Here is a 27,623-nt window from a genome sequence, read left to right on the forward strand (position 1 = left end):
GCATACACTTGGGTATGGAACACATGGAGGACAACCCCGCTCAAAAGCTGTTGACAAAATTATGCCTTCATTCTTTGTGCGGTAAGTTTGCACAAAGAGTTAATTTGCCTAACACATCCATCATCACAGACCCTGATATGCTTCAAGCATATCTATTTGATCATTCTTTTGACCTAAGCAGCTGCGTGTTCATAGACCACACGGCTTGTCTGTGCTGGCCCTATGCCATTGAAACATCCAACAACTTCAGACAACACAAACAGATTTATAGTTCTGTTCACAACAGCACACGCACACTTAAAACTGTTTGGTGTGATGGAACAATTACAAGAGCGGGTTCTGGATCACGATACAGATATTTTTGTCAGCCCCGCCCACAGGCAATATTCTAGGAGATCTAACTTCTGAGCTAGCTCATAAAGAATACATTGTGGAGTTTGTATCTGCTGGCCCCAAAACACATGCCTATCGCACATCTTTAGGAACAGTCAGCATGAAATTAAACGGTGTAATGTTAAATGTTAACACTGTTGCAATACATTTTGATCCTTTATATAAAAAGATGCGTGTAACAGTGCGAAATAAAAACAGTGGGATATTAGCACTGTCACTCTGCAAAAGACGATAAGTAAAATATATCTTCATTTTATAAATAAAATATTTGTTCCAAATCATAAAACTGTCTGGTTCTTTATTACATGTTCCTTTTTATTATGTATAACACCACCCATCGCTTGTTGGTTTAAAAAAAATGTTATTTCAGACTGAAGTGTAACGCTGGGCTGTGATGGGGCAACAATTTCTTAGAGAAACAGTTTCTATGTTTTTAATCACCCGCTGTAAGACAAGAGTAGAACTGTGTTGTTCCAGATGCTGGCTTTTTTTTTTATTTTCAAAGAGTTTGGTTTATCAGATGCTGCACGATGATCCCACCGGCTACTAATTCCGATGTATCAGCAATTACTTCATAAATACACTGTCTTTCCCTGTGTTGATAAGCAAATATACATCATCGAGAAACAGTTGACAAAAATGCATAAAGTTCCCTGTCAAACAGCCAGTGTCCTTAAATGCATCGAAAACTCTGTTGCAGGTTGACCGCCTTCAATCGCAATGAGAGTTGTCCATTAGCGGGTGGCTGGTGTTGACGTATATGTTTGCGATACATAAAAGATTGTTTCATTCCCTTCTGTATATCTCCGTTGGTGCTTTCAGATAACAGCTGCCTTGGACGCATAGTACTCAAATGTCCCTGAGTAAATCCAGCAATAATCGTTGTGCAAATCCAACAGCGGGTTTCACATTAAATTGATTGCTTTCCAACAAGTGCTCATTTTTTATTAGATGCAAAAGGGCGCAAATACATATGAAAACATCTACAGTCTCAATCCTCGTAGGCCAGTTTACTGGGCTGCATGCACGTTGCACTACCATACTATCCGATATACTTTATCCCCCCACTTCCAAACAGTTCTCTCAATTATGCTTCTAACACACATCGGACACCGTCATCTCAACTACTTCATTTTCAAAAGGGGGTTACGTGCATATTGTATAGCCCATAATGTTATAGATATGCATTGTTCCGTCCCTACACTAACACTTTTATCCATAGAAGATATTTCCGAACACTCATGAGCATCCTGTCGGGGGTCATCAATGTTATGTCCTGAGCACCATCTGTGAAAGTGTTTTAAACATGTTTTCACCACTATGGCCGTAAAACCTTGTATGGACAGAATATCAATCCAGGTCACAGCCCATGGGACTCATTGTCAACAGTGCCAGTCTCCATTAGCAAAACACAAGCCTTACATAGCCTATTATCGCAAACCACTGGGTTTTCAATTTGGTTTGAGCAGCAAATACAATAAATATTGATAGTTTTTGCTACAACTTTGCTCTCCTCAATGCCATCCACTTTATCGGCAAGAGGCTGTAAACAAAACAGACGCATGCTTTTAACTATAGTTAGTTCTTACGCCCTACAAAATACAAACACTGTCTTTAAAATATACCCACCGGATAACAGGCCCTCCAATGGCCAGTGCGCTTGGACCCCTGTTTTTCCAGCTGCTCCAGTGGGGCAAAGTCACTCCCTGGCGTCATGGCTGCCTGCAGAACCATAGATTCATATCCACATCGGCTGTGGATGGTCACACCTGTGGGATATTTTGACCCATTCCAATGTGCCTCACTGCATCACTTTACAAATGGTGAAAGAAACAGGCCAAAATGGATGCGCTGACTCCTGTGCACGTCAAAATCTTGAAACTGCGTTGGGGTCACCACCTGAAAAGGCTGCACACCCTCCACACACAATCAGGGGGGGGGGAACAGAATTGTCACTGCAGGAGCATACCAGTGGGCTCTGCCACATTCAACATGGAACAAAGCAGCAGAATTGTGCTAAAAACCGAAATTGCCTTTAAAATGTTAGCTTTGCAACCTAAAAAGTGCTGTTTTGGCGCTAGATCCATTCATTTCCATTGGATCATTGAGAGTAAAAGGGTATTGCAATGCCCAGGATGATCCAGTTTGGCTCAGAGGAACCGGGCCTCATTGAATGACAGTTATATAAAATGTATCTTTGAAAAAGCAGCCCCAAGAACCCTTGTTTTCTTGTTCCACAGGAAAAACGCAGCTAAAAGGGGAACAAGTAACAAAACCAGCTGTGCAGAGAGAAACTCTAAACATAGGCAGGAAACATGTATCCAGACTTCTAACAATCGCAGCACTCAGGGGAAGACCTAATGGTGAATAAACTGTATGTGCTGCAGAGGAAAATCTGATTCAAAGGACTCAGTTTAATGTGGTTTTTCAGGAATGAGTGTAAAATCGCCTGTTTTGAAAGCTTGTTTTTGTCTAAAGGTTTAACTCTTTAAGAAATGTCAAAGGATTGCTAATGTCAAAATCCACCTATAAAATGTCTTCATGTTATATGTTTAAATGAAAAATCGGTGAAACTTAGAGTTAAGCCCAGTCTTGAGTTAATTAACAATTAAAAAAAAAAAAAATTCTGCCCTGACAGCCTTAGCCTGGGAAAGGTTGACACTTCACTGCTGGCAGGAAAGGACCAATTGCTCCTGGGAGGCCTCGGATACTCATAACAAAAGACCTCATTAGACATTCATCTTTTGCCCCAGGAGAAGACAATGGCAGGCTTGAACACTTATCCTTCCAGGGGAGGGGCAGGATGCTCCAAACTCCAGGAGGAGGCTTCTCAAAGGACTGTCCATTTGCTCACACTTGGGAAGCAAGAAAAAAAACGGACCTGTGATTTTTGGAGTTAATTTGCTTATTTTGCCACAGGACTAACTTGGCGGCAAGAATAAGTACACGCATGAAAAGTACATACATGTAAATTTGAACTTATGCTAGCCATTTGAAGACTTGGTACTGCGTAAGGAACAAAAGTTATACAAAAAGACTAATTGCGCAGAGACTATTAATTCTGCAAAGCTAATATTGTGTACACATGCTTCTAGGGGCGATTGCACATATATGTACCGAATTAGGAAATGTTAGGCCAAACCTTTATGATTAAAATTGCTAAAATTCTATGGAAAGACAAAGCCAGGTCCCGCCGACTTGGGCGTCGGATGTAAATGTAACCCACAAAATATGTAATGTATGTGTCCGATTTTATTAGAGGGCATAAGTATGTAAATGTGTATGTGAGGGAAAGTTAAATTTTGGTCCCAATAATTAGGGGAAGTTCCCAAGTCACATCATAAAATATGACAACCCTTTCTGTCATCCTACCAGCAAAGAGCAAGGAGGGAACTGTGCCTTTGACCATTCATAACCTTATGGGTTGTAAGTCTGCCCCTACCATAAACTGAGTGATGTCATTTGGCAGGATAAATAAGGGAACCTCACAACACACAGGACACACCGATTCCTGACTCCATCCTGATTTCCGCGTGGCGCTCTGTTCCTGAATTCTTCATCTTGCTACGGATTCCAGATTTTTTTACCAAGCCAAGGCCTGCGCATTTGCTGAACTCTTTTTCAGCTAGGCCCAAATCCTGAAACCATCCCAAAACTTAAGGGAAATAATTCTGATCCAGTCCGGCTTGCTACCAACTAATGCCTGCCTGCTGAAACTCGCCATCCCACTGATCTGCAGTGTCCAGCAACCAGAAGGGCCAAATCCAATCCAGTCCAGTTTGAGGTGCCAGTCCATCGACCACAACCGCCCAGCTGACCTATCCCACCAGAAGTGCCCTGCTGTCCGTAGACCCGATCCGGATGACCAGAACCCTTGACGGTCCAATCTTAAATTACAGTGGACTGTAACTATCAATAGGAATCATAGTAAACCATAGTATATTTGCTTACCTTGTCCTATCCCCCTCTCTCAACCATCCCATTTTTAATTTAAGAACCTATAATATTGTCAGAACCATTCTTGCAACTCTGTCCGTAATTCTTAGTGTTAGCGCTAATTATCTTTCTTTTCATTTATTAGACCATAAGCTATTAGTGATTTGGATTAAATAAAGTAATTCCCATAAAGAAATCGGGATATCCACCACATGAAGGGTTACGGTGGCCAAGTAACTGGAGATTCACGAGTGGCATTCTTCTTTTTCTTAGCCATTAATCTAGTTTAAGTAAAGTCAACCTGTCATTGTAAAACCAAATTTCTGCTTTTCTCTGTTCTATTTTTTCTCAAAATGCCTCTCATTCAAACTTGCATAACTTCCTCAATTGTATAGCTAGAGACTTAATTTCAGCTCTGACTGAAACCTAGGACCCTTAGCAACATCCCTACCCCAAAACCGTCTTTGACCCGTTTTTCTTAAAATTTGCATAGGGAAAAGTAGGCGGGAATTTGCATTTTTGCAAAAGTTTTACACATGCGATTTCCAATTCAAAGTATTTCCAAACTTCCATTTTGATCCAAAGGGTGTACTGTTGCTCATAGTATAGCTTATGTTTGTTAGGCTCTTTTCATGTTGCTCCCATAGAGATTTATATCAACTTAAGAATTTTTGCACACTTTTCATTGTTTTGCTCACCCATTTTCAAATGTTGTTTTAAAAGTGTAAAATTTCCAAAACGTTTTCCTCTCTTCTTTGGGGAGGGAAGATTGTATTAAAATCTTGTACACTGTTCTATATTCCTAAATATCTGCTGCTTACTTACATCTGTGTAGAATTTCTTATTTGTGAGTAGAGAAATTTGCAGGGGGAAATATTAACTTCAGTACTATATTTTCAACAAGCCAAAACTGTTCTTGTCTCTGTGTTTTATCTTCTGTGTTGCTATAAGTGAATTCAACTGCCTTACTTACTTTCTTATTTGTATTGTCACCACATTGGTGACTGCTGCCCCATATATTAAAACATGTTTGGTTTGAATTTTAAATAACTATTATCTTTACCAACCAGCCCGATTCCTGGTCCTTTGTGACCTGGGGATATTTTGAGAAGGGGTGTGATATGAGTGGTATATCACTCAGAATATTGAACCTATACACACAATAAAGTAAGTATTTCATTTGTGCACTGCATACTAGGCTGAGACCCGGGTGTATTGCCTGATTGAAATCCTTAACACACCGGTACCACGCCCATCGGCTGCTCCAGAACCATGTCATTAGCAACTGTTATGGTCACATGCTCCTTATTGTTTTGAACGCAGTATCCAACAGATCGTCCCATAAGTGTAACAGTGAATGGCGGCTTGCTGCCGAAAGAGTGTAGACATGTTCTCACCAAACTCACCGGCCTTGCATTCCACCATCAAGTCTTGCGCATCTTCCAGCTCATCAACCCCCATTAGACAATACACGGTATAACTATCTTTGGAACCCCCGCGGCTGCGAGGGGGTCTTTTCCCCTCATCGTAACTGTAGCTCTAATCATCGATAGGCCCTGGAAAGCCGAAAAAGTGAGTGTGTTTCCCAGGCCTACCACAAAGGCTATATATCTGGATTGTAAGCCCCCTCCCCCCCATGCCATCCTAGCCTTAGATCAAAATTTATAGCAAACAATCTTGGGATTCTTGGTATATATAAAATATATACAAATTATTGGGGTTCAATAAAATTGCTACCAAAAACTTTGGGGCTTTAACAATTTGATATCAAATTTCTATCTGCTTCCTATCACCCAGGGGCAGATCACCTCTGTGACATCATCACTGCATCACTCTGCGAAACCCTAGATTCACAGTCCCTGTCTCGGTGCTCGATCAAGCAACATCGATGAGAGCCGCACTCATCTACATGTAGATTTTATATAAAATATATATTCACTTTATATAAAAAACTGATAAAAATTAGAAAACACTTCATAGCCAATATACATTCGATTTAAAATCGATAAACATGGATATCCTTTTTATATCAAATGTATGTTAAGTTTATATCAAAGAACATCAAAAGGGGGAAGGAAGCAGGGGACAGGACGTCTTGTCCAAATCTAACATTATACAAAAAGGGACCCCTTCAAATAAAGTATTTTTTTACCAAAAAAGTCATGAAATAGCATTCAAATGTTTACCACAGAGGATTTGCCTAGCATCATCAGACAGTTGCTTTTATCAGTGAAAACTAAATTTACACAGGAAGAAACAAGAAAACTGTAGGGAAAAGGTAAAGGTGAAGGGACTTGGCATTCAATAAAAAAATGTAATGTGTATATTGAGAACATACTTGCCCACAGTAATGTGAAAGTTTCCTGCTACTTTATTGACGTACAGATGACCATGTATTCGGCATGCATCCGGAGGCTGCAACAAAGAGTCTTCCCTATTTGAAGAAGAACATAGCACATCTGTTCAAAATACAACCAGTAAGTAACCTTTGTTGGAAATATGCACTGTGCATATAAATAAGTCTAGACCTTTTCATTCATGGGTGCTTTAGATTAACATTTAAACTTATCGCTAAACCAATTTGTGCAGTCACTCAATGGCTTATCCTGTTTTGGATAAACCTTTTAAAATGTGCAATTTTGAAAGTATTTTCCTCCTATAAACTATATGAAAATCCAAGATTTCTTGCAATGTATGGATATCTAATCCGACATGTCAGTAGGTAGAGTAAATTGTATGCCTCAACTGTAACGTCAGAAAAACGTGTTACTTTGTAGAATATCTACATATGACATCACAAGAGTTAACAAGAACGTCTGCCAGACACCTTTTAAAGTGTTTAAATCCTTCACTGAAACTATTTTAGAGGAAAATGTGTAAATGCAAAGCAAATGGACTTCTGAAAGTTGCAATGTAGCAGTAAACCAACCCTTGAGTGAAGCTCATCCGCCGCAATCCCGTTCAGGGGGTCTGCAAAAAAGTGTCACATCACCATGAGTGACTTTGGATGAAGTGTACTAATCCACTGCCTGGGGGCAAAGAACAGACCATGCAGCTGGTTGCAACCCCTTTTCCACACTACCATAAAGAGTATACCAGGTAGTAAAGGATACATTAGTTGACATAGAAAGCTGGACAGGATAAAATATATATTTTTGGTTCTGAGTGCAGCATCTCTGCCCCCCCATCTCTCCGGGTTTGTCCCTACGCTGCTGTCAAAAAGTAACATATAGAATCACAATCCAATCACATTATTATTCCCATTTTGGAATAGTGCACACCATGTTATCCTGCTATAAATCACCAACATTCAAGCAGAGTGTAATATCTCTAGGTCATCATGGGCTATAGGGGTGCCAATGGCTCGGCAGCTGTAGAGCAATGGAGCACGACAAATGCAAATAGATTTATTTCTAATCATATTTAGTGTAATGCCCAACTAGCAACTAGAAAAAAATCATAACAGTACAGAACTAACGACTTCAGGCACCACAGACTGCCTAAAAACTTAAGCAAAATCCAATATAGCATATTCCACTTTATGCAACTGCAAAGTGATTGGAGTCTCGTCCCTCAAGTTGATAATATTTGAAAATATATATCAACAAATTAACACTCAGAATAATTCCACTGTTAAAAGAACCTGCACTTCCATTGACGCAAGACTTCCAGTGCCTCCATTTTCTTTCAAATTCCTTTAATTTAGATGCATTAAAACACGTTGCCTTTATGAAGCTTCTTCACAACTCGCTATATTAAAAATGAAACTTATTCTGACAAAACCCTAGTCCTTCCTTACTTTCCACCACATAGTGCTACATGTGAAACAAAGCAGAGTGCCATTTTGTAATGCCAAACGTCAAACATGCATAACGTATGGAGTTTGCTGACATGCTTTAAACACAATCATTCAAAGCCATCTCCTCCATCATCATCAACTGAAATGGGTTTCTAAATATTTATATATTAAAACCAACTCCTTTTTCCTTACTCCTACCTATACATGTGTACCCTACAATTAATATTTACAATTATATAAGTTATATAAAAATTGTAAACATCAACTCCTACGTGGAAATGTGCAAATCATCACAGAATCTTGACAAATTATGAAGCTGCTATGGTATATCCAGATTTACTACAGATGCCGATATATACACAAAAGAGTCCATAATCTACACACATAACAAATGAACTAGCCTTTCCAAAGCTTTTCATAATCAACATCAATCCTGGAATACATTTCATCATTTAAAGCACCAATTACAATCTTCATTTACAAAATGCATATATTACAAGTGTGCCCAATTCAAATTATCACTATAATGCCTAAAAATGCAGGTACAACAGATAGTATACAGAAATAACCTGATATTTGTAATATTCTAATATGTTAGAAATCTCAAATTATACAGTTCAAATTAATTTCCAACATTTGCTTTATAAGCCAGCTACATGTTATCCAAATCAAGAAGCAATGTACTCCAAAATGTGCAAACCACAGATTCTGTACAACAAATTCTCAAAATTCAGCAGTCCAGTTCTTCAAATAACTTCCTCAAGATTAATGTCATCACAAAAATAACAGTTGCAAGACATAGCTTCTAAAATTAGGAAGACATAAGTGGCACGATATTAATACTTGATTGACATTTTTTAATTGGTGTACCAATAATTAATCATCAATATTATGTAATAATTTGGAAATATAGTGTGTAGATGGGCAATATTGGAACCTGACCTATTGCAAAATATTCGTATCTTGCAATATCCCCCAAATGTGTCCTCCACAAATGCCTTGCTAGTGGATGCAAACTTTCTCATTGGGCACAAATGCTGAAGTACTCCTAACTTATAATCTTACTTCCTATATACCATATTGTTACCCCCACATTACTATATAAATCACCAACTCAGTTGTACAAGTTAAGTTCTATTTAATCTTCATGACGTTACCGGTCTTGGGATTCAGATGTGGTTCATATTGATACCATATTTTCAAGTTTCACATCTCTGGCATTTGTTAAACCCTGCCTTTCCTGTTGATAATCGCATACCATTTCTTGAATTTGTTTGATTAAAAAATGATTGTAAGCAATAATGACTTTAAAGATTTTGATTTCTTGGAAGTCATTGAGGCATTTTCACTGATTTCTTTACATAGATATGTATCTACTTTAATGATCTTACAGTGTTTAAGATGTTCTGATTGCTTTTCCGCTCATTTGAAAATATGTCATGAATCCAATAGGTCTTTTATCTTGCCCTTTAGCTCCAACCCGTTTGGCTAATAGAGCTTCCCTACTGTATCTAGCTATCCTTTCATATGCCTTTTCCACTACATATTTAGGCTTATTCAGCTACATTTATACATTTGGTTCATGAAAACTATTTTGTCCAAACAGTTTTTCACCATGATTAATTCACCCAGAAAAAATATTCGATTTCAAATTTTAGTATCTCAATTAACTACACACAAAATCTCTTTTGGACTGGTCTCCTTGAAATGTAAACTGCCTTTTAATCTGTTCCCAACTACTTTGAAATAAAGAGCTTAAAGAAATATTCTTCATAGCTATGGACTGTATAAAATTCACATTTGTATGATTAACTTGTATGATATTTACAAACTTACTTAAATCTGTTTCACTACATTCTCATAAAATGAAAATATGCATCTAGGTATATCATTACTTGATCTATGCTGTGAGAAAATACTGATCATCATGCAGTAGCATATTTTCCCATCGTCACAAACAAGTTAGCATGTGTGGTGCCCATAGATGTGCCAGATAATATTGCTGATTAAATAAAAATACATTGTGTTTACGGCAATACATTAACTTGTGCAATACCATTTGTGAATGACCTTTAAAATTCACAGGTTTTGTTCTCAAAATATGGCCAAAAATAGTTCAATACATGTGTTCCATGAAGCACCAAAGGTCAGAAGTATAAAATGTATAAAATTGTTGGCCCATAGTAGGTTAGATCAGCTATTTTAAACAACACATCTGTAATTTCCCATATAAAGAATAAAAATGTGCTTACAAATGAGAACACAAATTAATCTAATATCACATTTGGAAGTCATTTTACGGAGATAACTATTTGATGCCACTAACAGTCGTCCGGGGGAATGGGGAAGGCTTGTTAGTTTTATGAACCTTTGGGGGAAGGTAAAGGGTGGTTACCATCGGATGGGAAGTAGTGAGATATTTTTTCTTCCCAATTAACCAAACTGATTGGTTCCCAATAAGATAATAACTATTCAAGTTTTGCATTTATCAACCTAGTAGGATTTATCATTTTATAACAGCATGTGATTAATGAGCATTGTTTTCCTCAATACTTTAAGCATGTATATCCCTAATCTCCACATTACCCCCTTTCTTTCGAGGACTCAATTATTTATGTGGGAGCCTCTCAATTTTTATATCACTTCTCAGTCTTAGCTAGTGGCACAGTTCTAACTAGTCATTTCAAGTCTTGCATTACTAAACCCTCAAACATGTCGAGATTGGCGCATCCTGTTACTATTGGATTCCATTTTAAAGAAGATCACAATATATATTTGTGTTATCAGTGCTCTCCTCAAAAGTATATAGGGTCAAAAAGGCAGATGTGTCATTTATGATTAAGGGTGCAATATTAACTTAAGTATTTTCTGTCTTTTTCCAAGGCGTAAACATTGCAATTCACTGTACAATAAAGATCAAATGCTTTTCATTTTATAAATCATGTCAGACTAATTGCAACGAGGTTTCAGAGAAGATGAACAGGTTTATTTATTCTGTGCACCAAGCTTCAGAATAGCATGCGGCCTACAAAAAGGAAAGCAGAGATCCATGTTGCAGGCTGACCCCTATGCATACGTTTAATGAGCACTTTGGCAGATGGAAACTACATATAAGAGTGACTGCTGTGTGGGAGCTGGCCTCAAGTCCTCTGCTGTAAATATTTGGAGGGAGCTGCTGTCCAGATAGTACTAAATGTAACCCTTCTCTTATCTATCATTCCTTCTTCCTCTGTTCCCCAGCATTTTCCCCCTTTTTGCACACTGTTGCACCCTTTATTGCTTTTCTGCCCCTTTTTTAAACTTTTCTCATTCATCCACCAGACTAACTTTCTCTTGTCCATCTCCCTTCATCTTTTCTATTGTGTGCACGCATATGAAAGCATGTGCTGTGCATGTATGTGAAAAGCAGCGTGTGCACATGTGAATCGTTGGTGTGAATGCATTTGAAAGGCGATAGTGTGTGTGAAAATGTAGGCTACATGTGAAAGGCAGGTTGTGCACATGCAAAGCTGAGGTCTGTGTGCATGTGAAAGTATACATTGCTTGTGCAATGCTGCGGTGTCCTGGTTTGTGCTGCTGTGGTTCTTGTATGTTACTATTTGGGCATTATCTTAATTCAATGACCGTGCCAAAAGCCAAGATTAGGGTTAACCCCGATATTACAAGGTTCCATCGCTCAGACCAAGCATGCAAGAAAAAGGATAGTCTTCTTTTCATTAATGTGCATGCTATATATTAGGAACTTGATGGAAGCAGTGCATGCTGACATCTGACTCATGCAAAACGTGACCTTTGTTTTCCATTGAAAGTTGCCAGGTTTATAATTTGCGTGGCTTTGTGAAAAAATAAAAATGTATGAAGCCTATCCTAATTTGTAGATGTATTGACGTCACTGGAAGTGATACCACAATGACATCCTATGTAGTTGTCGATACTAAATGGGATGATAGTAAATTGCATTACAAAATGTTTCTATAAATAAGCCAAGAGACAAATAACGTGTGATGTGCAGACTCACAAGTGGCATTATAACCTATGAAGCAGTACCTCGAGGTAGTTCTTTGTGTAGTGTACACATGTCAACTGAATAGCTTGTGGGATATCTCATTTTATCAGAGAACCCAGTGAAATGAAATTTGCAAAGGATCACACACTTTAGTTACTTGTGAAGTCGGGATTCGAGGAACGTCTCCAACATGAGGCACTTAACAAAATATCTTGTCTGCTTTAGTTGGTAGAAATAGTTGTTTGGTTTGAAAGAATACACTGTTTTGGAGAGATGAGTTGAAACTTACAGCAAATCATCACCCAAACTAAACCATATATAAATCCATATAGAAACAGGTTAAGAACTACTATGCTCATAGCTTTATTTTTCCATTCATTCTGGAATGAAAAACTACAAGAATGCAAAGTAATGTGAAGCTAAATAAAATCCTGGGGTTGGGTAATGCAACTTCAAGAGTTAGACACACATCAAAAGGTATTCTATGATAAGGTCACCTTCTTGTAGTCATTGTTTGACAGACTCATGCTTGCTATTACATATATTGTGAAGGAAAAGCGAAGTGAACTCTTGTCACAAACGATGGTAAATCAGTGAATCATCATTGATGAGGAGGTTCCCATATAAATTATCTCCCGAAAACAGTGTGTTAACTATTTGTGAGGCCCTAGTGGAAGCCCTGTTGAATTTGCAAGGGTAGTGGTGTCCGATCATATGTCCAACAAAAGGCATCCTCTCATTATAGCACCAGTGGTGAAGAAAGTCTATGAAGCCCCTGGAGCCTCTGCTGCCGTACAGGAGGCACATCTCTTGCATTGGCCCGGATTGAAAGTAAGTCTATATAAATTTGATAATCATATACATTGGATTGCTAATCAAAATATTTTTCTTTAGCAGTCTCGAATAAATCAATTTTTCATGACTAATTTATGCCTTGGTTTCAACTAAAGGATGCATACTGTTAAGCCTGAATTCCTATTTTGGGGATTCAATGGCACTTTTCAAGCCCCATAATTGGTCCACCCACCTTTTTATTTTATTTGGTTCATCGACTTTTTGGTGGCCAGAGGAACTGGTCCTGAAGTCCCCTGCAAGGACGTCCCTTTTTACCTTTTCGAAGGTGTATGGTATTGAGTCACCCTTAAGTGCCAGGGGTGCCCCACTAGATGGATAGCCCTGCAACGTACTACCATGGAACAGTGAACTTACCCAAAACTCTTAGAATTCACTCTGGGGGTACTAACCTGCCCCAGGACATTTTTCCAGCATCCCTCTGGGGTTCAGTGAGCTCTGGGCCAAGTTCGGTATTTTCGGTTCTGATCTAGGATTTTTTAATTGTGTTAGCCTTCAAACACATATCCATGGGTCTGTAAGTGCAACACTGTGACTATTTCTAGCAACAAACTACTATTCCCTTGAAATGCATGAATCAGGTAACTGTTGCTGAAATGTTTTATTAACTCTCGGTAGCCTTTGGCTACGGTTTACAACAATTTCCTTCTCTCTTTACCTATACCCTAGGTAGATTAAATGAATATGGAGTACTTTTTTTTTTTAGACCTCAGGGATGCATTTCACATTTGACAGTTGGTAGACTTGTGTTTCTTTTCCCATTCCCCACATATATGTGTTCGGTGCTGACCACTAGGTCTAGGACCTTCCACATTTACCAGGCTTGGGATGTTTCTATAGTACCTTGCGCTATATGGTGCAGACCTATAGAGACTTTCCTGCTTGCTAAATTGTATTTTAACTTGGTTCTCCACACCCCTTGTTACGTGTTAAATGCTCACCTCTGGTAGAGGGTCCATAGATAGACATTGGGGTTAGGAAACTCCTTACACAGACTATATTTTCAGTATCAGGGCAAAGTAGTTTTTGGAGTTATGTGGACCGATTGTACCTCTGTCGACCTAGACCTAAGAGTTAAGCCTTGTCGCTGACTGAGTTACCTACACTAAAAGAGGTTTGGCTTCCCTTTGTTAGGTGCGTTAGCCTTCCCCTTATGGTTAGTGGTTATAGCATCATCAACAGAGGGTTGTACAAAAAATGCTTTAACACAAAGCAAAATATTTGAAGTTCAAGCTTTCTCACGAATGAATGCAAGTCTATATGAGTTTGTGCCAAATTGTGTTTATTATCTAAACAATAAGGCAAGCCCTTAATACTTGCACTTGCTCGCCAGATAATTGTCTTTGTATAAATTGATCACTTGTAGATTCTCAACATCCTCTAAAACCACCTCAATCTTCACTGATGTGACGATTCACAGGATCTCGTCCCTTCTTCCCAGGGGGGAGCTCTTCCCTGTGAGGCTAGGGAGGTGAGGCCCCTACCCAATAGTCCCCCTAGGGGTGGTGGAAAGCAAGACCTCACAGGTAGAGACTCCCCTCATAGGGATGAGGAGTCCCGTTCCATGAAGGAACTTTCCAAGACCTTTTCCCATGGGACCAAGCAGCTGTCAGAAATTCCTGATAACACTACTGTCTTTAATGGCAAAATCTCTTCAGTTCTGATCCACACAAGAGTCGAAGAAACCTGCAGAGTAATAACAGGTTGTCTTTCCACAGTACTGAGAAGAGTTGAGGCATAAAGATGATCTCAACAGTTAAAAAAAAAAAAAAAAAAAAGGACTGACTTTACACTGGGGAGGATCCAGCCAAAGAGTGAGAAAGGACTGGGAAATAATGGGAGCAGTTGGCGTGAAGACAGCCCAGTCCAGGAAGATCGAACCTGGGAACATGAAGCTGCACAAACGCTGATCCCCAGTGGCGGGGACATCCAGAAACGGTCAGTGGAGCACCGGGGTGGGAGTGGGAAAAAAGCCAGCTGTTGCGTGACCTTGGGGAGGTGGACCTTGTGGTCCCACAAAAGCGCATAGCTGAGTGGCCCAAGTGTCAGCAAGGCCGCAAGGACGAAGGAAGTGCTGAAGCAACGCAAGTCAGCCCATCACCCCAGGTAGAACCAAGCTACAGGTAACGGGAGCAGCGGGAGACCGGCTAAGGCAGCTCAAGAGATCCTCAGGAGTAATCCTCCTTGTCACAGTAGTGATATTGAAAGATCTAAGAGTCAAGAGTGCATTGGGAGGAATCTTCCTCATCACAGTGGTAATCCAAATAAGATTAAAGAGGATACTAGACAACAAGAGCTGTCTGGAAGTAAGCTTTGTAAAGTCATAAAACAGGGAAGAATTGCTGAAATTGAAAAGTAAGCGTTCAGAAGCCCTTGGGAAGAAGTGACGAGATGTCCAAGGACTATTGTAAAGGACAACCTCTCAAGACAGCCCTCAAGGCTGTGCAAGGTGGTTCAGGAGAAGGGGTCATTCGCGGACCACACTTTCTTTGTTGAATCAGAAACTAGCGCCAAGGATTGTTGGACAAGAGAAAGACTGAGTCAGGTTACCAGAAGAAGGGAGTCATTCTTCTGGCACTATTTACATTTGGATGTTGAACCCTTTAATAGATTAGTGGTGGTGTTAGAGTAGGTTTTTGGACAGTGGATGGAACATCTTTGTTTGGAGAAACATCCCGATGAAGAGCAACCGAGTTGATATTTGTTTGGGTAGGGATAACCCTTTACAGATATGAAGAGGTAGGTTATTATCTTAAATAAAACTGTTTAAACATGCCACCCCTTTGTACGACTCCATCAGTGGTAACTGATCTTGCATTTTGCTTCCTCCTACTTCATTGCACCCTGCTAATCTTCTTCTTGTTCTCCCCCCCTGTACTTCCACCATCCACGATTTCCAGTCTTCCTTCCATCTCAATGTGTAAGTCTCATCCCCTCTAAAAGAAATTCAAAAGTACCACAGATTTAGGAAGCTCATTTCCACTTGCTGAAGTGTCCAATGAAGAAACTGCACTAGTTACTGTTTCAAAGTATCCATTGCATTCCTGTGTTTAATTGGGATTATGTAATGCTGATCAAACCTTTTAGCAAATGCATGTATTCTTCCAGTTTATTAATCCTCTATCTCTCAAACGTTTTCCCTGTTTACTGGTTTTAATCTTCCTTATTTGACTGCGGATGCCACAGTTTCGCCCAACTGCTTAATCACTCACAACTGTCACTTTTTGCATATTCCACTGATATCTCTAAAAATCTGAAAGAGCAAGCATTCGAGGTGTCACGTCATTCAAATAGCATTTGTAGATTAGGTCAACATGTAATGGCACTGCGAAGATCTCTAGGAATTCTTTCAGTATATCAGAAGCTAGTTTTAATATAAGCACTTAGAAACAAAATGTCAATTGTGGATTCATATTGGGGCCATATTTAAAGTTTGTGAAAAAGCTTCATATAATGTGTTAGGAAAGATTATCTTTTTGCAACTTTCCCTCCGTAGATTTCTATGGGAGACTTTTGTTTTTTTATTTTTGAACTCTGTCCTGACTTTTTGGAAGTGAATCCATCTGCTTTACTTCCCTGGCCTGTTTTCCGCATTCTTATGATGACAATTACCAGTCACTAAGAATATCAGTTCTGAGAGACGATGTTTCTCTCTTTATGAATTCTTGTTTTGTTACAATTGCACATATCACCTTACACAGAAGTGCATTGAGGATACTTAGAATCCTTCTATATCTGTTTATATAATAACTTTTGTTACTTGTGCAATGTGCCCAAGAAACGGTGGTGGTGGCTGTGACATTTTACCAGTTGTTTACTCATGCAATTTAGCAATTAACGCGAATGGCTACCAAAGTTGACCAGCTCCCCAAGTTTGCTGTGCGACAAGTTTTTTTTTGTGCTTTTTCTTTGGCCATTTCGTTCTTTGGCCTTCCCCTCAACCCTTCTCAGGTCAGGAAATGCCTTATCAGGAAATCTCTTTCCTGGGGAAAGCTGTGGCTTTCACGGGCTAAGGGGCATTATATGTGTATGTGCCAGGGAAGGGGCTGTGACTGTCTAGTCCCAATCCATCTCTCTAATGTAAGAAGGTCAGTTGCTGGGCAGATGTGGTGACCAGTGGCTATGCCAGATTGGATAGCCACTGGATGTTTGAATGGTGCAGATCGTTACCATTGGTGGGCTTGAGCATGCTCCCAGCCTATATTCTAGATAATCATTGTAGGAACCAATACTTCTATGAAGACTAGCATCCTGCTGATGATGACCCCTGCAGCTGACCAGCATCAACTCCAGGGTTGTCCCGGTGAAGCCCTGCTCCTCTCGTGATCTCAAAAAGGCCTTCATTGGTGCTTCAACAACTGAACCAGTGGGAACAACTAGTCCAGATACCTGCTCAAGGATCCATGCCTACTGTAGTTGGATCAACCGGTGGACTGACCAGCTCCCTCCGGGTCTACTTCGCTGAAGCAATCATCATTCAAAGCAGAGCTTTGGACCTTTGTAGATCTTCAACGTGTGCCACAATTTGCCTGATCCTGCGTTTTCAGCAGTCTGACTCCAAGGGAAGCTGTGCTGGGCTGCTCCTATGTTCGCAAGTGGAGCATCGCCTGTCGACGCCTGTTCGCAGTGACCTTTGTTGGGTCTGTTCTTCTTTATGTCACTATGGTGTCCCATGGCCGTCTCCTGCAGAATTCTTCACTTGTCTTTGTTTGGGTCTTAAACTGGAAGCCGTCTGAAACATATTCCCAAGTACCGCGACCAACCAAACCTAATCACATGAAATGTACCTCTTCTGTCTAGATGACCCCATCTTTAGGAACAAAAACAGAAGAACAAGCCTGGAACGAAGTCTGGAACCTGTGCAAGTGGCATCTGGAGAACTATGAGCCATGTGAGATGAGTCTACGTACGTGTTGCTTTCTCCCCCCATCTCCCATAGAGTAAATTGGAAGTAAAGTCTTCACCTTGACTCATTACAGCCGGACCTTTGGTGGTGCAAGCTGGGTTAAAGATCCCACCCTATGCCTATCATAGTGTGTTGGGATTGAGTGGAGTACGCATCTGAGCTTTACTTTGAACTTTATCCAACTTTGGGAAATCTTTAATCATAACCACTGGCACTACTATGTCTATATGAACTAGGCTAACTTAGTATATATTTTGGAACTGGTGACATTTGGGCACAAGCCTACAAACCATCTTAGGGTTGGATTTTTTAAGAATCATGGAAGTTGCTTTGTGGTGATTCTAAAGCATACTGTCTATTGCTATGCATCGAAACTACTTGCCAGTGTTGCACTGGTCACTGTGGCAAATGCAAATCTAACTCTCCTAAGGGTGAATGCATATATGTTATGAGTATTTTATGTCACAATATTTACCCATGAGTTTTACCTGCTTAGTGTCTAAACGAAAGTCCTATTAGATATATTTGTATAAACTTACTTGCCTAGCTGGAATTTGGTTGCCATCTAATGGTTGTCTTGGAGCATTACATATTGTTTTAATTAAAAAAAATAGGGCATTAACAGGGGCCTTTCCATCACACGATCACTATTCTGCGCAAAGGTCTTGCTGGGTGGGGTGTGGGGGGCTGACGGAGATATAGACCCAGGTCATTTGCTTGTAGCCCCAGATAGAAGCACAGGGCCTACAACCAAAAGGCTCCTCCGTGTACAGGGAAGCCTCTCAGGCACCCCATTTCCACCCTACCCTGATTGTATCACTGTGAACTGGTTTTTAGTTAATAGGTTAGTGAGAGCTGTGACACTCATACTCATAAGATGCAACACATTTTCAAAGGCGTTGGTACCAAAAAAGCAGGATGCACTAACTGGGTTTAAAAAATATACATTGACTGTGCTGAATCTATAGTATGTTTCAGTACATATTAAGTTAAACATGTATTCCATTGAAGTTAAGCTGAAAATAACGTTTTTTCATTTATGCCCATTTTCCAAACCATCTAAGACTTCTTGTTCTTTTACTGTATGAACAGTTCCCTATGTTTTGGTGGGTAAAACATATGCCTCTTTTGCATATATGCCTCTTTTGTCAGCTTCCCTTGCCCCAAAGCTCAACCAACCTCTGTAGTACCCAAGGCAGTTCTCTTGAAATATCACTCCTGCTCAAATTAAAGACACTCCTTCCACAGTCAGGCTCTATCAACTTCCAAATGATATTTGTGTCCACCATCTTAACTTCCCATATTCCCAACCACCAGCTCTACTAGGCATATACGGCTGCCCTCACATCCATTGGTTTCAACACTGGCAATTATCTGAGATGTAATATGTAGAAGCGCTCCAAAAGCTTGATTTAGGACTGGAATTTTTTTCCTGTTTTCCTATAGGCTTGGTTTATTTTTCAAATTAGATAAGTGCTCAGTAAACTATTTTTATTTTAGGCATTTTTAGGAGAGTTTTTCTCATCTTTTAAATTTCGATTCTTTGGTTGGTGTCGATATCGGACTTCATCCAAGCACATTTCGGTTGTTCTCTGCTAGTGGTGGAAATTCTTAGCGGATCAGAACATGTTAATTAAATTAGCTGATAAGAAGAGAACTTTGTAAAACTTAAAAAAAACACAAAAGTATTAAAATTGAAGAAGGTGATGCAAAATGGCAAAGTAGTTCCTTCTCACCTTGGCGGCAGAGCCGTGGTAGCACTTTTGATAGCACTCTTGAATATAATATCTTGAAGGGAGTGCTCCTCCTGTAGTCGGTTCTGAGTTAGTTGCAATATCCTAAAGGCAAAAAAACATTAAATCAAACTAACATTGTTACATTTGTGTTCATAGGGTAAAAGACTGGCCAGCAAGTAAGAATAACATACCTCCTGCATTGGAAAGATGTAAACACCTCAACATGATAACAGTTTGGGGAGCCCATTGAGGCCATAGGTTTTAGCCAGAAAAATGATCACCTAATTCAGTGTGCAGCACACAAACCCTTGCTCGTATCATCAAACCGATCTGTTGAACTTTTTTCTACAGTGCCAAATCAACACCGTAATCTCACAGATCCCAGGCGTGTCTGGAAAGTGGCATATTGTGCCCCTAGCAGCGGCGTCCAGACTGCAGTTTGCCTTGTGTAAAAGTGAAGGGTAAAGGATGTGGAGGTAAATGAGGATAGGAATAGAAAACATAGGATAGCCAGGTAAAATGCAGAGGGTTGCATGATGCACCAGGTAAGCATGTAATGGGAATCAAGTCATCTGGGTCAGTTCCAAAAGGTGTCTGTACATCCGGTAGAATTTGAGGGCAGATTTCGGCAAATACGTAGCCATCATACTTTGTAGTGTATTACTGCATGATAGATTCGCAACAATCCCTGGAATCTAGCAGGCTTTTTGTTGTCAAGGAATGATTTGTCTGACTAAATATGTCCCAGCATAGTAGTACGTGAAGTGCCAATCAAAGAAGCCAGGAGTAGCCCAGTCCATGACAAACCTTGTGATGGGTGAATCTGAAAGGAAACATGGGGCAAAGAGGAGTGGGATGAATCCTGCAGAGTCCTCACAGAAACCCTACCTAAAATCTCCTCCAAGGTGGTCAGGGGGATGCAGCAGCTACCTTATCCTAACCCTGGCGGTGTTATTAGCCGGTTGGATCACCTGGGAGGAGAAAGGCTCCAAGGGAATGGGATGACTCCGTTAGGAGAGACGCAGTGTTTGTTAGGGGAGTTTTCCTAAACCCCACTTGAGGTAAGACTTCATAAAAACTATCCAAATGGTATACAGGTCCCAAACTCTTAGTATCAGTCTGTACTACTCATGGAACTTTGGTAGAGTGGCAGAGCAGTCAGGCTTATCATGAGGAAAATGTGAGCTGTAGGTAAGTACACTGGACCTAGTTAGACATGTAATTCAAAGAAACACACCAATAAATGTATATAAAATATATATTTACACAAAAGAGGTTTTAAAATACTTAGATCAATAAACCAATACACAGAATTACTTCAAAGGCCACTGCTTAGTTTGCAGTTGCTTGTGGTACAATTGTTACAGAGGCTGACACTAATGACGGTTGTACCGTATTATCAGTATTACTGCGCATACGCGCACAGACAAAGTTATACGATAACTGTATTTAGTTAGCAAAACCACAAAATGCAGTTGGTTAGTCAAACATTAGCAGAGTTTAAGGTTTTAGAGACTGTTTCGGAGCAAACCAACTCTTTCAAAGTCCAATTCCTAACTAGAAGTCAATTCGGAGAGGTCTTCCGAGGCAAGGAAACAGCAAAGTTCCCGAGAACACTTCTAATCTGTACAAAAGGATACTCCTCTTCAGAGCTCCGTTGTCACATAGAAAACAGGGTCAGGACACCAGTGGTTGCTTACAGTGTTGCAAAAGGTCTGCAGGCGTCTCTGGTCATCTTCTTTGGTTACTTTAGTTTTTAGTAGTCGACTTGCCTTTCAGCTCAGGAATCTCACCTTTTATTCAGTTTCAGCACACACACCTTTGCAATCTCTCAGCAGTTTACAGAAAGGGACAGGTGGCTGTACAATCAGGATGGCTAGACCTCCCAGTGGGAGCTAGTTCCATTCAGGCAAAATGCAGGGGAGTGAAAAAACTCCTCCCCCACTTCCTGCACGCACAGACAGCTCTCTCCGCCTCCCAGAACGGTAGAAGAAGGGCTAACAAACAACAACCACACTAGAAATGGCGAAAAACAAAAAAGGAGCCAACAAGTTCGTATTTAGGTGACCCTATTGTGCACAAACGGGACTGTGAATACAGTCTGCAGTAACAAACACAATAGTTGGTAGAACACAGCCACCGCCACCAGCCATAACTAGAAGGTTGTCTATGTGACTAAAAAGTCACAAGAGCAGAGAATGGGGATAGTCTGTATCCCCTTAGCACGCCACATAAGGTGGTGTGCACTAATCTCTCATGTTATAAAGTTTTTAGAAGGGATACAAAGTTCCGCTCTTAATAGCTGTAGTTACTCAAGGATAAAGAAAATCTCAAAGGAGAACCCAAAGGGTACCCAGCAACACTGCCCATAAGGAGCTGTGTGCTGCAAAGGTTAAACATAGATGCCTTAAAAGAGATATAGCTGAAAGTAGACTCCATAGTAAATGTAAAACACAGAACAGAGTTCCAAAAGACAGAGCCCATAAGAATGATTGAGTGGAAAAAAAGACTCCACTCATTCAGGATAGAAAGAAAAAGGTCCAGAAGTCCAGCAAAAAGTGCTGGGGGTCTCACTAGAGGAGGGGATGAAGCATAACAATGATAAATCTCCCTCCCACTCGTCCTCCACACTAAGGGACAGGAAGATCTAATCCACTCCTGGATGAATCTCTTGGTCCAGTCGGTCATATTTTCTGGAGAGACCATCTACATTCTTACGTTGGGTACCTGACCTGTGCTCAATAGTAAAATCAAAGCTTTGGAGGCTTATGGACCACCTGAGCAATATTAGATGTTTACCCTTCATCTACCACCCTAAGGTTTTGTGGTCAGTTTGAATCCTGAAAGTAGTTCCATAGAGGTATGGCCTGAACTTTTTCAAGGCCCACACAATAAAAAAATATTCACATTCAATAGTGGCACACCTGCTTTCCCCATCTTTTAGTTTTAGACTAATAAAGCAGATGGGGTGCTCCCTGCCTTTGCTCTCAAACTGCTCCTATCCCTGTGTTGGAAGCATCAGTCTGCACTAAGAAGGCCTGAGTATAATCTGGAGCTCTCACCATTGGAGCTTGACAGAAGGCATCATTCAGCCCTTGGAAGGCTTTTTCACAGTCCTCATTCCACTTGACCTTTTTAGGGTACATAGGAGAGGATACAGTATTCAGGAGAAGCTGTCGTCCCATAGTTCTCAATGAAGTTCCTGTAATAACCAGTAAGTCCTAATTAGGGTGTTACTTGAGTTTGAGAAGTTGTAGTGGCCTAGTCCTGTACAGCTTGTACTTGGCTGGGTAAGGGCTTAATCTCCCCTCCTCCTACCTAATGTCCAAGGTAGACCACTTTACTCTGACCAACTTGGCACTTACTTGCGTGGATAATGTTCTTCCCAGGTAGGGCTGGACACTACAATGTCATCCAAGTATGCCATGCAGAAGTTCTCTAACCCATTCAGAACATGATTAACCATTAACCGAAATGTGGCAGATGCATTCTTTAGCCTTAAGGGCATGACCATAAATGGGTACACGCCTTCTGGGGTTGAGAATGCAGTTTTCTCTGTGGCATGGTCTGTGATGGCAATCTGCCAATAACCACTTGTCAAGTCAAAAGTACTGAGGAATTGTGTGGCGGCCAGCTTATCCGCCAGTTCATCTGTCCTTGGCAAGGGATGGACATCAGTCTTGGTAACTGCATTCAATGCCCTATAGTACACACAGAATTGAAGTTCCATAGTTCCTGCCTTTGGCACCAACACAACTGGGCTAGCCCATGGATTTGTGGAATGTTCAATCACTCAATGGTCAAGCATCTTGTTGACCCCTTCCTTAACGTGGTTCCTCACATTATCTGACCTTCTGTAGCCCCTGCTTTTAACAGGTACACTATCACCAGTGTCTATTTCATGCTGGCCCCAAGGAGTAAAGCCTGGTGTAAGTGAGAACAGAGGGGCAAACTGACGCAGAGCGTTGCACTCCTCTTGTTGCTGTATAGTCAGATTAGAAGAGAGTTTAACTCCTTCTATAGACCCATTTGAAAGATGTCCCCTGCAAAGATCTGGGAGAGGCTCACTCTCCTCCTCTTCTTGATCAGATGCTAAGATTAAAGCTATCTCTGGTCTAGAAACAAACCTTCAGGTGGTGGTTATTTAAGACTCTAGGGACCTCCTTGGAGTGGCCCAAGTCTACCAAATACATCACCTCTGCATGTTTTCCTACAACCTTGAAGGGTCCTGTCCATTTGTCCTGTAACACCCTCTGTCTTACTGGACCCATGATAAGAACGTGTTGGTCTGGAGAAAACCACCACGTTAGCCTTCTGGTCATGCCATTGCTGGACCACAAGTTCTCAGAAGCTTCAGTCCTTATCTGTGCCATCCTCTGACTGAAGTCTAGCACATAGTAGAACAAGTTACTTGCCAACTGGTAACGTTCTTTCGACTGGATATTCCTCCAACGTATTCCACATCTTTGACATGTAATGTCCACAGCTGTGCACTTCGGAAACTTTTCCGGCAGAGGGAGTCCTGCGTCGATGGAGTCGGGTCGATGTCCATCGAAGGCCTCCGTCGAGGGCGACGTCACTGGATGTTATAAATAGGACGCACGGTGCCCGTAGCCTCAGTTTAAGTTTTTTCCCTCAGAACGTGTGGCACCAGTCTCATGCCTGCTTGACTGCGCTTAACCTTGCGGAAACGGAAGCTGCAATTGCATAGGAAATTCTCCTGAGGGGCAGGCTCGGAGGGCGATGTGGAATATGTTGGAGGAACATACAGTCGAAAGAACGTTGCCAGTTGGTAAGTAACTTGTTCTTCAAATGGATTGTGTCCTCCAACGTATTGCACATCTTTGACAGACTCCCAAAGCAGTACCAGTAAATGGAGGAGGGAAAAGAATTTAGAGTACCCAATTATATTGCGGGATAAAGAACCGCCTTCCCAAAGGCCATATCCTCCCCACAGATTGGATCCAGGGAATACATGTTTAACAAAGGTGTGGATGTAGCGGCATCACAAATATTCCTGATAGGAACACCCCACTGGAGAGCGGTGTAAATAGCCACGCCCCTAGTGGAATGAGCTGGCAACCCTTCAGGAGGGTCCTTACCCGCCAATCGGTTACACTCAGTAATGGTGAGGATAATCCACCTGGACAAGGTAGGTTTGGTAACAGTCTGGCCCAATCGGTATCCAGCATATCCCACAAAGAGTTGATCGTCCACTCGGACCCTGGACATTATAGAAATGTAAAAGCTCAGAGCTCTCCTAGGATCCAACCGATGGGGTCACTCCTCTTCCTTATCAGGATGAGGAGGAGGGTAGAAAGATAGAAGAACCACCTTTTGACTCAAATGATATTCAAATAGTACCTTAGGTAGAAAAGAGATACGTACTCAGTACAACCCTGTCCTTGTGAAACACAGTAAACGGTGGCTTAGCTGCAAGTGCCTGCAATTCACTCACTCCGCGAGCAGAAGTAACCGCAACCAAGAACACAGTCTTGAAGGACAGTAATCTCAAAGGACAAGAGTGCAAAGGTTCAAACGGAGCATCCATGAGAAATTTCAAAACCAAATTCAAATCCCAAACCGGCACCTGGAAAGGGGACGGCGGGAATACATTAGTCAGTCTTTTAAGAAACCGAGAAACCAAAGGAATCTTAAAGCAAGAACATTCTTTGGACGAGTGCTTAATGATAGAAGGCGCCCCCAGGTAACCTTTAATGGTACCCACTTGAAGGCCCCAGTGGGCCAAAGAAAGTAAGAAAGACAAAACCATAGGAATTGAGCTATGAAAAGGATCAACATTGTGATCTCTGCACCAGTCGCAGAACTTACGCCAACTGTACAGGGATTTTGTTGCAGGCCGCCTGGCCGAAAGCAACGTCTCCATCACATCACCCGGGAGGTCCCAATCCTTATACCTCAACCTTTCAGATACCAAGCGTGAAGGTTGAGTGTCTTGACCTCTGGATGGAGAACCTGACCCCCCCCCTCTCCTGCCCCTGCCCCCAAACCTCCCCTCGGGCCCCACCCCCCTCACGAGAGAGAGCACGCGCAGATCCTCTCGGCGTGGAGGGCAGATGGACATTTCTAGAAGGTCCGGGTACCACACTCTCCTGGCCCAATCTGGAGCAATGAGGATTATGTGGGAACCGAACCACCGTAACCTCTGCAACACTTGAGGAATGACGGGGACTGGAGGAAACACATACAACAGTGGGAATGATCAATCCACCACGAACGCGTCTCCTAAGGCTCCTCTTGGAGGAAATTCCCTTGAGCAGAATCTCTCGCACTTCCGGTTGACACTGGTGGCAAAGAGATCCATTTGCAGGGTTCCCCAAAGGGCGAAGATCTCCTGAAGGAATTCCTAAGCCAAATCCCACTTGTGAGAGATCGTGCTCTGCCTGCTCAGAGCATCCACCGCCACTCCGGCCAGATGAACTGCCGAGATCGAAATTTCCTGCTGGATGGCCCAGAACTAGAGCTGCATTGCCTCTCTGCACAACGGGAGTGACCCTACCCCCCCCCCACCCCTTTTTTTGTTGAGTTAATGCATGGCCACTGTGTTGTCAGTCATGATCAGGACACTCTTTCCCCGTACAGAAGGCAGAAAGGCCTTCAGGGCTAGCCTGATGGCCCTCAGCTCTAAAAGATTGGTGTGGAGTTTGGACTCTGACGGAGACCAATGACCGCTGGCTGTCAAATCGTTGGCATGAGCGCACCATCCTGTGAGGGAAGCATCCGTCACTACAGTCAACTCCGGCCACGGTTGCCAACACGGATCCCCCCTCATCAGGTTCCCTTCGTTGGCGCACCACAGAAGATCCTGGGAGACCGAGAGAGGAATCTGAACGGGATCCGACATCTTGTCGGAGAACTGTGACGACTGCATCTTGAGGGCCCACTGCAGGGATATCATCCGCAGCCCGGCCTCTGGCATCAGAAAAATGCAGGATGCCATGAGGCCGAGCAACCTTAAGAATTCGAAAGCCGGGAGACTCTGGGCATGTTGAAACTTGTCCACCATCTTCACAATGTGCTGAGGCCTTACCTTGGGAGGCGAACACTCCCAAGGATGTGTCTAACACAGACATGATGTACTGGAGCTGTTGGGAAGGCGTCAGAGGCGACTTCTTCAAATTCAGGGAGAAGCCCAGTCTGTGGAAGGTGCGGCAGATGAGACCGAGATGATCCAACGCTTGCTCGGTAGAGCGCGCCCGGATCGGCCAGTCGTCCAGGTAGGGGTAGACATGAATCCCCCCCCCCCCCCCTCGCCTGAGGTACGATGCCACAACCACCATTAGCTTGGTGAAGACCCTCGGGGCGGACGTCAGTACGAACGGCATGACTGATCTCTGCCCGACCTAGGAATGGAAAGCAGTAGCCTTGGGCTATGGTATCCAGCACCCACAAAACTGAAGTAATGGCTCACCACTCTTCGAGATGCTGAGACAGTCTGCCCCCAACCGGCGAACCATGGGACATGGCCTCTTGACTGTTTGGAAGCGGCAGTAGCAGTGCCTGAAGTCAAAGAGGCACCTGCCCGAGCGGCTTTGGCACCACGATTTCCCCAACCACCACAGGTACTTTTGCGCTGGCCCCTTTGACTGGCAGCCCCTCTCGTTCTACCAAAGGAGGAGTAGAAATGGAAAGAACCTCCCCTCCATTGCAGTCCCCTAGAACGAAAAGGAGGAGGTTGATGCACAGCTGCGCTCAAAGATTTAGCCGCAGCTTTCAAGGTCTGCAACCTCTCAAGGCTCTTGTCAGCCTTGCTGCCAAAGGGAATGTTGAGAAGATGGGCCTGCACATCCGTAGCAAAACCTGACTTCCGCAACCACGCAAATCTGCGTATAACGATGCTCGCAGCCATGGATCGTCAACACTGTCGGCCATATCCAAACCAGACTGAGGGGATTTGCACATGGCATCCTTGCCGTCCTGCATGAGAGCAAGGAACCTATCCCTTTCTTACCCCTCGGGAATATGCTCAGCCGC

General features: G+C 42.0%; 1 protein-coding gene across 2 annotated transcripts in view; it reads right to left on the bottom strand.

Annotated features, from left to right (window-relative positions):
* The window catches only part of ERGIC2 (ERGIC and golgi 2), a 796,925-nt gene that overhangs the window by 413,615 nt on the left and 355,687 nt on the right, over positions 1 to 27,623 (bottom strand). Inside the window, exons 8-9 of one of the 2 annotated variants that reach the window (XM_069628528.1) lie at positions 19,629 to 19,730; positions 6,668 to 6,763 (exon numbers count right to left, since the gene is read on the bottom strand). In XM_069628528.1, the coding sequence (XP_069484629.1) occupies positions 6,668 to 6,763; positions 19,629 to 19,730 (198 nt within the window). The remainder of the gene's footprint in view (positions 1 to 6,667; positions 6,764 to 19,628; positions 19,731 to 27,623) is intronic. The other variant, XM_069628529.1, reaches the window with a different exon arrangement.

This window comes from Ambystoma mexicanum, chromosome 12 (assembly GCF_040938575.1).
Source record: "Ambystoma mexicanum isolate Mex_15411 chromosome 12, UKY_AmexF1_1, whole genome shotgun sequence".
NCBI lineage: Eukaryota > Metazoa > Chordata > Amphibia > Caudata > Ambystomatidae > Ambystoma > Ambystoma mexicanum.